Source organism: Zosterops lateralis (assembly GCF_965231275.1).
Source record: "Zosterops lateralis genome assembly, chromosome: 1".
Lineage (NCBI taxonomy): Eukaryota > Metazoa > Chordata > Aves > Passeriformes > Zosteropidae > Zosterops > Zosterops lateralis.
In genome coordinates, this window is record NC_139762.1 from 150062388 (window position 1) to 150072212 (window position 9825).

The 9825-nt window shown below is 63.1% G+C and overlaps 1 protein-coding gene across 8 annotated transcripts in view; it reads left to right on the forward strand.

The window, feature by feature from the left end:
- Positions 1-9825, forward strand: part of PLEC (plectin) — a gene marked incomplete at its 5' end in the record, with an annotated part of 50830 nt that overhangs the window by 33225 nt on the left and 7780 nt on the right. For all 8 annotated transcript variants that reach the window (XR_014591078.1, XR_014591079.1, XM_083871088.1 and 5 more), the window contains 11 exons: positions 142-296; positions 368-494; positions 578-761; positions 1369-1526; positions 1994-2172; positions 2691-2829; positions 2920-3276; positions 3853-3936; positions 4155-4259; positions 4422-4520; positions 6102-9482. Coding sequence is in view for 6 of the 8 variants with exons in the window: in XM_083871088.1 (XP_083727214.1) it covers positions 142-296; positions 368-494; positions 578-761; positions 1369-1526; positions 1994-2172; positions 2691-2829; positions 2920-3276; positions 3853-3936; positions 4155-4259; positions 4422-4520; positions 6102-9482 (4968 nt within the window). The remainder of the gene's footprint in view (positions 1-141; positions 297-367; positions 495-577; positions 762-1368; positions 1527-1993; positions 2173-2690; positions 2830-2919; positions 3277-3852; positions 3937-4154; positions 4260-4421; positions 4521-6101; positions 9483-9825) is intronic.

The following is a 9825-nucleotide window of genomic DNA, read 5'->3' on the forward strand; positions in this document are numbered from 1 at the left end:
GAGGAGACACAAGATGGGGACATAAGGGACCCCCCACCTAGAATGAGACCACTCCAGGCCTGTAGAGGAATATGGGGGACACTGAGGACTATGAGAGAGGCACAAGGGGCCCACAGCCCACCCTGACCCCCTGCCCCACAGGTGACGGTGCACAAGAACGACACCTGTGCCCTGGTGAACCACTCGCAGCCACAGCAGTGGCGGGTGCTGAGCGCCGGCGGCACCGAGGCTGTGGTCCCCTCCGTCTGCTTCCTCCTGCCACCTCCCAACAAGGAGGGTCTGGATGCCGTGCACAGGTGGGGACAGTGACCCTGCATGCCATCTGGGCTCCCCTGTGTCCCCCCTCTCTGACTCCAAGTCCCCACAGGTTGGAGACCACCCACCAGCAGCTGCTGGGGCTGTGGCAGCAGCTGCACCAGGACCTGCGCAGCCTCCGCTCCTGGCAGTACCTGACCCGGGATATCCAGCAGATTCAATCCTGGACTCATATCACGGTGAGTTCCTGGGGGGTCCCAGCGTGGCACAGGAGGTTCCGGGGGACCCAACGGGGGCTGATGTGGCTGTGCCCCCCCCCCAGTTCCGCACGCTGCCGGCCGAGGAGGTGAGGCAAGTGCTGTGCAGCCTGGAGAACCACTACCAGGAGTTCCTGCGGGACAGCCAGGACGCCCAGAGCTTCCAGCCCGACGACCGCCTGCAGGTGGAGCGCGACTACAACGCCTGCACTCACAAATACGAGCTGCTGCTGCGTAGCCAGGAGAAAGGTGAGCGTCCCCTCTCTGCCTTCTCTGAAGGGTGGATGTCCCCAGGGTTTCCCCGGGTGCTGGGCATCCGTAGCATGATGTGGGCAGACACACATAGAGGACAGCTGCTCCGTGTGGACACACCCATGGACACACCCACATGTACCATCCCCCCACACGGACACCCACATGGCTGTGTCACCTGGTCCCCTCCCTGCTCTGCAGCACTAAGCCCCCGTGTGCTCCCCACACCCAGAACTCCCATAGCCCCCCTTGCACATATCTGTGCTGCCCTGGGATATCTCCGTGGTGCTGAGCTGTCCCAGTGTCCCCCCTCCTCACATTGGCTCCTGGGCTCCCCACAGTGCTGAGCCAGCCCTTCTTCCTACTGTGAGTTCCCAGGGTGTCCCCAGGGTGCTGAGTCACCCCTGAATGCCCCCTTCATGCCATGGGTCCCCATGTTGTCCTCACAGTTTCCAAGGGTGCTGAGCCATCCTTGTGCTCCCTCTCCCTACTATGGGTCCCCAGGGTGCTGAGCCATTCTGGTGTCACTGCATGTTCCCGTGGTGTCCCTGAGGTGTCCCCGTGATGTCCCCAGGGCACTGAGCCACCCCCTTTGTCCCCACAGGAGAGCAGGACGAGTCTCTGTGCAAGAGCTACATCTCTCAGCTGAAGGACATCAGGCTGCAGCTGGAGAATTGCGAGAGCCGCACGGTGCATCGCCTGCGCCTGCCCCTCGAGGCCGACCCCCTGCGCGAGTGTGCCCAGCGCCAGGCTGAGCAGCAGGTGTGTGACACCCAGGTGACACCCACGTGACACCCACGTGACACGTGTATGACACGTGTGTGACCCATGCAGTGCACACACGTGGCCACCTCAGTGCCAGGAGGGGCCTGGAGGGAATAGTTTCAGTTGGAAAAGCCTCAGAGCCCATCGAGTCCACTTGGTCCCCCAGCACTGCCAAGGCCACCCCTGGCCATGTCCCCAAGTGCCACCACATCCACTGTGGCTATAAAATCTTCGCAAGGGTGGCACTCCACCCCTGCCCTGGGCAGCTGCACCAGGGCTGCACAGCCCTTTTCAGGAGGAGTTTTCCCAATATCCCTCCTAAACCTCCCCTGTCCCCCTGCACCGAGGGCCTGCAGAGCCTTCCCCTGCTCTACTCCTCCTGGGATCCAAGAGGGAAGGAACTTTCAGTCGGGGGCTGGCCCTGACCTGCATCCAGCAGTGACTGAGGGGCTCCTTCCCTGCAGCAAACACACCTAGAGCTGGAGGGCATCCAGAAGAATTTGGCCAAAGTCAGCGAGAAGACAGAGCAGGTGCTGGCGCAGCCAGAGCAAGCAAGCTCAGCCCCCGTGCTGCGCTCCGAGCTGGACGTGACCCTGCGGAAGATGGAGCAGGTGTACAGCCTCTCCAGCATTTACCTGGAGAAGTGAGTGAGCCCTGGCACCATCACTCTGGGGCTGAAAAGAAGCCTGGGTAGTTGGGAGGCTGTGGGCAGTCTGGGGAGAGCCAGCGTGCCTCTCCTCTCCTCTCCTCTCCTCTCCTCTCCTCTCCTCTCCTCTCCTCTCCTCTCCTCTCCTCTCCTCTCCTCTCCTCTCCTCTCCTCTCCTCTCCTCTCCTCTCCTCTCCTCTCCTCTCCTCTCCTCTCCTCTCCTCTCCTCTCCTCTCCTCTCCTCTCCTCTCCCTCTCCCTCTCCCTCTCCCTCTCCCTCTCCCTCTCCCTCTCCCTCTCCCTCCCCTTTGTTCCTCTTTTCCCATTTTTTTCCTTCTTCCCTTTTCCTCCTGTCCTGGCTCTGTGGTGCTGCTCTTGCTGAGCAGTCCCACTCCCATCCTGATCCCGGCTAATCCATCCCGCTCCCGTCCTGCTCCCACCCCATCCCTGCTCCCGGCTGATCCTGTCCTGATCCTGTCCTGCTCTTGCTCCTGGCTGATCCTGTCCCTCCAACAGGCTGAAGACCATCGGGCTGGTGATCCGGAGCACGCAGGGAGCGGAGGAGCTGCTCCGCAAGTACGAGGAGCAACTGAAGGATGTGCAGGCAGTGCCGGCTGACCTGGCTGAGCTGGAGGCCAGCAAGGCCGAGTTGAAGGTACCCAAGGGCTCTGGGGGTGCCAAGGGGCACCAGGGGGTGACTTGGGGGACACCGTGGCTGGCCCTTACCACTGCCCATCTCCCACAGCGGCTGCGGGCACAGGCTGAGGAGCACCAGCCCTTCTTCAGCACACTGGAGACCGACCTGGGCAAGGCCAAGGACGTCAACGAGCGGATGGTCCGTGGGCACAGCGAGCGCGATGTGGACCTGGAGCGGTACCGGGAGCGGGTGCAGCAGCTGCTGGAGCGCTGGCAGGCTGTGCTGGGCCAGGCCGACTTGCGGCAGCGCGAGCTGGACCAGCTGGGCCGCCAGCTGCGCTACTACCAGCAGAGCTGCGATGCCTTGCGGCAGTGGATCGGCGACGCCCGGCAGCGTCAGGAGGCCATCCAGGCTGTGCCCATCACCGACAGCCAGGCTGTGCGCCAGCAGCTACTGCAGGAGAAGGTAGTATTGCCCCTGGGGCAAGGGGGGCTCCTGGGGGTTCCCCAGCAGAGTGAGGGGTGTGCCTGGTTATTCCAACGGGGCAAGGGGTGCTCCTGAGCATCCCAAGCAGGGTGAGGGGTGTGCCTGGCCATTCCCAATGGGTCAAGGGGTGCTCCTGGCCATCCCTAGCAGGACAAGGGGTGCTCTCAGCTTTCCCTGGCCACGGCATGGCAAGGGATTCACCTGGCCATCCCCAGCAGATTGCAGGGTGCCCGTGCCCATCTCTCTCTGTGACAGAGTGAGGGGAGGGCCTAGCTATCTCCAGCCATGGCACATTGAGTGTTGCTCTTGGGTGGCTGCAGCAGGAGGGGGACCATCCCTGGCTATGGCACATGGTGGGTGCTCTCAGCCATCCCCAGTGGGATGGGGGCAGCTCTTGACCATTTGTGACTGCGGCAGGGTGAGAGGGGTGCTTCTGGCTATTCTCAGCCATGGCAGGGCAAGTGGCTGCTCTTGGCCATCCCTGGCCATGGTGGGGTGAGGTGTGCTCTTGGGTGGCCCTGGAGTGACTGGGTTCACCCCCACGTGTCTCTCCAGAAACTGCTGGAGGAGTGTGAGCAGCACAAGGAGAAGGTGGAAGAGTGCCAGCGCTATGCCAAGCAGTACATTGACGCCATCAAGGTGTGCCCACTCGGGAATCTCTTCTAGATTCAGTCCACACTCTTCATTTTAACAGAACTTAATTTCCATTTGGCTTGTGACCCCCGGGGGGCTGGTGGGTCCTGGTGGGGGCTGGTGGGGCTGGGGAAGGCAGCAGTGTCCTGCAGGGGGCGGGGTCACAGCACTGAGGCCAGGGGGTTCCTGGCACGTAGCAGAGCTTTGATCTCTCTCCTCATCAGGACTACGAGCTTCAGCTGGTGAGCTTCAAGGCACAGGTGGAGCCGGTAGCATCCCCAGCCAAGAAGCCCAAAGTGCAGTCAGCATCTGACAGCATCATCCAGGAGGTGAGGGGGGTCTGACTGCTGCTGGCCTGGGATGTCGTGCAGCTCCTGGGGTGTGGCTGCTCACTGAAGGAGTAGATTTGAGGGTGCAGCCTCATCATTGCTGGGGTACTAGTGGGCCACGGGCAAGCTCTCCTCCCTTCTGCTGACCCACTGTCTCCACAGTATGTGGACCTGCGGACGCAGTACAGTGAGCTGACCACACTCACCACCCAGTACATCAAGTTCATCACCGAGACACTGCGGCGGCTGGAGGATGAGGAGGTAGGGAGTTGTGCAGGGTGGCATGGCCGCCTGTGTAACCAAAGGGAACGCAGCCCACGGGATCTCTGGCCCCATTACTAATGCAAGCCCACAGCCATGACTCCAGCCCCATCACTAACACTGGCCCACGGCCGTGATTCCAGCCCTATCACTGACGGTGGCTCACAGCCATGACTCTGGCCCCACCACTAACACCAGCCTATGGCCATGACTCCAGCCCCACCATTAGCACTGGCCCATGGCTATGGTTCCAGACCCATGACTAATACTGACCCATGGCTGTGACTCCAGCCCTGTGCCCATAACTAACACTGGCCTATGGCTGTGACTCCCGCCCCATCACTAACACTGGCCCGTGGCCATGACTCTGGCCCTATCACTAACACTGGCCCTGGCCATGACTCCAGCCCTGTCACTAATATTGGCCCATGGCCCCTAGCTCCTGCTCCCTGATGGGCTCCTGGGAGCAAGCTGCTGGCTCTATGTGCAGTGGGTCTCCAAGCCAAGCTGGCTCTGGGCACTGGGGCCTCTGGTGTCACTGGTGGTAGGAGGCACTTCCCAGATACACATGGTGTAGTCAGCACCTGCCTGCGCATGCTGCTGTGCTGGGCGCTGGCCCGCGGGGTCTGGTGCCGGGTAACCTCTCTAACTCTTGGTTTCTGCCCTTGGAGCCGCTTTGCCAGTGCTTTTTCTTGGGGAATATTTATGTTGGTGGGGATCTAATGGAGGGTAAAAAACCAGGATGACTCTGGCAGCCATGCACCAGGTACTCACTCTGCGCATGCCTTCTCCCCGCGGCACCGTCCTCCGCCTCCCCCACGGCTCACCCTCTCCACCTCGCCCTCCTCTACATCTGTGCTGCTCCAGGACCAGGGGTCTGGTGTGGGGTCTGGCTCCCCTGCATGTGCTGCCTGTGCCCAGGCCCTGCAGAGTGTGTGGCTGCCTCGCTCACAGTGCATGCAGTGCGTGTGCTGCAGCACGGCCCCGAGCCAGGCGCCAGCTGTGTTGGCCCTTTGGCAGACCCTGCTCCCTGCTGTCTGGAGAGGGCTCGAACCGGCTGGGAGGGGTTTGAACCAGCTGAACTGCTCTGTCTTGTTGAGGCTTTCCCGGAAGGGAAGGCTCTGCTGGCACCACCCTCGCACCACTCCCCTCCGTTCTGCTCCCGGTTCTTTGGCTGTCTCTCTCCTTTCCCCACAGCAGAGGCTGTCTGTGCCAGCCCCCTTGCAGGGGGAGCCATGGTGGTGATGTGCACGCTACTCACATCGTCTTCATTGCTTGGGTTCCGCTCGCTCTCTATCTCTTCTCTCTGGAACGCGCCTTCCTGCACTGCTGTCTGGCTCCTGTTGCCTGTCTGCCTGTACTGTCATGTGTCCCCTGTTGTGCCACACATCTTCTGGAAGCTGGTGTCACCGGCTCATGCGGTGGCCCAGGGGCCGAAGCCATTCCACGCGCATCCACGATACTCCGCCGCTGTCTCGGGAGTGTGTGGCTGGGCCAGCATCAATTCCACAGCACGATCGCATCCCTTGTGATTTGTCTCTCTCTCCCCTCTTTGTCCCCTGCACCCTCTTTCCCCTCCAGAAAGCCGCCGAGAAGCTGAAAGAGGAGGAGAGGAAGCGGCTGGCGGAGGTGGAGGCACAGCTGGAGAAGCAGCGGCAGCTGGCCGAGGCCCATGCCAAAGCCAAGGCACAGGCAGAGGCGGAGGCACGGGAGCTGCAGCTCCGCATGCAGGAGGAGGTCACCCGGCGGGAGGTGGTGGCCGTGGATGCTGAGCAGCAGAAGCAGAACATCCAGCAGGAGCTGATGCAGCTGCGGCAGAACTCAGACCACCAGATCAAATCCAAGGTGAAGCTGATCGAGGAGGCTGAGTACAACCGCAAGAAAGTGGAGGAGGAGATACGCCTCATCCGCCTGCAGCTGGAGAACACTGAGAGGCAGCGGGAGGGTGCAGAGACAGAGCTGCAGGAGCTGCGGGTGCGTGCCGAGGAGGCCGAGCGGCAGAAGCGGCAGGCACAGGAGGAGGCCGAGCGCCTGCGCCGGCAGGTGAAGGAGGAGAACCAGAAGAAGCGGGAGGCGGAGGAGGAGCTGAAGCGCAAGGTGCAGGCTGAGCGCGAAGCGGCCCGGGAGAAGCAGAAAGCAGTGGCAGACCTGGAGCAGCTGAGGCTGCAGGCAGAGGAGGCTGAGCGGCGCATGCGGCAGGCAGAGGCTGAGAAGGACCGGCAGATCCAGGTGGCCCAGGAGGTGGCCCAGCGCAGCGCTGAGGCTGAGCTGCAGAGCAAGAGGCTCTCCTTCGCCGAGAAGACAGCACAGCTGGAGCTGTCGCTGCAGCAGGAGCATGATGTGGTGGCCCAGCTGCAAGAGGAGGCTGAGCGGCTGAAGAGGCAGCAGCTTGAGGCCGAGCGCTCACGGGAGGAGGCTGAGAAGGAGCTGGAGCGCTGGCGGCAGAAGGCCAACGAGGCGCTGCGCCTGCGGTTGCAGGCCGAAGAGGTGGCCCACAAGAAGTCACTGGCGCAGGAGGAGGCGGAGAAGCAGAAGGAGGATGCAGAGCGTGAGGCCCGCAAGCGCGCCAAGGCAGAGGAGGCTGCCCTACGGCAGAAGGAGCTGGCAGAGGAAGAGCTGGAAAAGCAGCGGGAGCTGGCAGAGGGCACAGCCCAGCAGAAGCTGGCAGCCGAGCAGGAGCTGATCCGGCTGAAGGCGGAGATGGAAAATGGGGAGCAGCAGCGCCTGCTCCTGGAGGAAGAGCTCTCGCGGTTGAAGGGGGAGGTAAACGAGGCCATCCAGAGGAGGAAAGAACTGGAGGAGGAGCTGGCCAAGCTGCGGGCAGAGATGGAGGTCCTGCTGGAGAGCAAGGCCAAGACAGAGGAGGAGTCTCGCTCCAGCAGTGAGAAGTCCAAGCAGCGGCTGGAGGCGGAGGCCAACAAGCTGCGGGAGCTGGCCGAGGAGGCTGCCCGCCTGCGTGCCCTCTCTGAGGAGGCCAAGCGACAGCGGCAGCTGGCAGAGGATGAGGCCAGCCGGCAGCGGGCCGAGGCTGAGCGCATCCTGAAGGAGAAGCTGGCAGCCATCAACGAGGCCTCGCGGCTGAAGGCAGAGGCGGAGATTGCGCTGAAGGAGAAGGAGGCAGAGAATGAGCGGCTGCGGCGGCTGGCGGAGGACGAGGCCTACCAGCGCAAGTTGCTGGAGGAGCAGGCAGCCCAACACAAGCAGGACATTGAGGAGAAGATTGCCCTGCTGAAGCGCTCCTCAGAGAGCGAGCTGGAGAGGCAGAAGGGGCTTGTGGAGGACACATTGCGGCAGCGACGACAGGTGGAGGAGGAGATCCGCGCCCTCAAGGCCAGCTTCGAGAGGGCCTCGGCTGGCAAGAGTGAGCTGGAGCGGGAGCTGAACCGCATCCGTGGGGAGGCGGAGGAGGTGCAGCGCAGCCGGGAGCAGGCGGAGCAGGAGGCTGAGCGGCAGCGGGCGCTGGCCCTGGAGGAGGAGGGCCGGCGGCGCGAGGCTGAAGAGAAGGTGCAGGTCATCCTGGCAGCTGAGGAGGAGGCCGGGCGGCAGCGGCGGCTGGCCCTGGAGGAGGTGGAGCGGCTGCGGGCCATGGTGGAGGAGGCTCGGCGGCAGAAGGAGCTGGCAGAGAAGGAGTCGGAAAGGCAGATCCAGCTGGCACGGGAGGCGGCACAGAAGCGGATCGCAGCGGAGGAGAAGGCGCACCTGGCTGCCGTGCAGCAGAAGGAGCAGGAGCTGCTGCAGACACGCCAGCAGGAGCAGAGCCTCCTGGATCGGCTGCGTGATGAGGCTGAGCGGGCCCGGCGGGCGGCCGAGGAGGCCGAGTTTGCCCGTAGCAAGGCCGAGCAGGATGCCAGCTTGTCCCGGCAGCGCGTGGAGGAGGCTGAGCGGCTGAAACAGCGGGCAGAGGAGGAGGCGCAGGCCAAGGCACAGGCACAGGCAGACGCAGAGAAGCTGCGGAAGGAGGCCGAGTTGGAGGCAGCAAAACGGGCGCAGGCAGAGCAGGCAGCCCTGAGGCAGAAGCAGCTGGCTGATGCCGAGATGGAGAAGCACAAGAAGTTTGCTGAGCAGACACTGCGGCAGAAGGCGCAGGTGGAGCAGGAGCTGACCAAGGTGAAGCTGCAACTGGATGAGACGGACCACCAGAAGGGCATCCTGGACGAGGAGCTGCAGCGGCTGAAGGAGGAGGTGACGGATGCCGTCCGGCAGAAGGCCCAAGTGGAGGAGGAGCTCTTCAAGGTCCGGGTGCAGATGGAGGAGCTGGCCAAGCTGAAGAGCCGCATTGAGGAAGAGAACAAGGTGCTGATCCTCAAGGACAAGGACAACACACAGAAGTTCCTGGCAGAGGAGGCAGAGAAGATGAAGCAGGTGGCAGAGGAGGTGGCCCGGCTGAGCGTGGAGGCGCAGGAGGCCGCCCGCATGCGGCAGCTGGCTGAGGATGACCTGGCGCAGCAGCGGGCGTTGGCGGAGAAGATGCTGAAGGAGAAGATGCAGGCGGTGCAGGAGGCCACACGGCTGCGGGCTGAGGCTGAAATGCTGCAGAAGCAGAAGGATCTGGCGCAGGAGCACGCCAAGAAGCTGCAGGAGGACAAGGAGCAGATGCAGCAGCGTCTGGCTGAGGAGACCGAGGGCTTCCAGAAGACGCTGGAGGCTGAGCGCCGGCGGCAGCTGGACATCACGGCTGAGGCTGAGCGCCTCAAGCTGCAGGTGGCGGAGATGAGCATGGCCCAGGCCAAGGCTGAGGAGGAAGCCAAGCGGTTCAAGAAGCAGGCAGAGGAGATCAGTGAGAGGCTGCACGAGACTGAGCTGGCCACACAGGAGAAGATGATGATGGTGCACACCCTGGAAATCCAGCGGCACCAGAGCGATGAGGATGCGGAAAAGCTGCGGAAGGCCATCACTGACCTGGAGAAGGAGAAGGAGAAGCTGAAGCAGGAGGCGGCACTGCTGCAGCAGAAGGCAGAGGAGGTACTGGGCTGTGGGTCCCCTTTAGTGGTGGTGGTACACAGGGAGGCTGTCCCTCTTCCCAGCCAGCCCACACCATCCCTGGGCAGGTCCCCAAGGACCATCACTGGGGATGGTGGGGCAGGAGCCCCTTTGCAGGTCAGGGATGTGTGTAGAGTTGGAGGCAGTGGAGCAAACCCCTCAGCCAGCGTCGGAGCAGGACCCCGAACCCCTGGAGCCTTGGAGGTGGGATCCCCACTCCTCTTCCACCCCATGGCACATCCTGCTGTGTTCTGCTCTGTGCCCAGCTCCCAGCCTTGGTGCTGGGTGTTCTTTTGTGTCCTTCCCCTGCTCATCCTGCCCCATG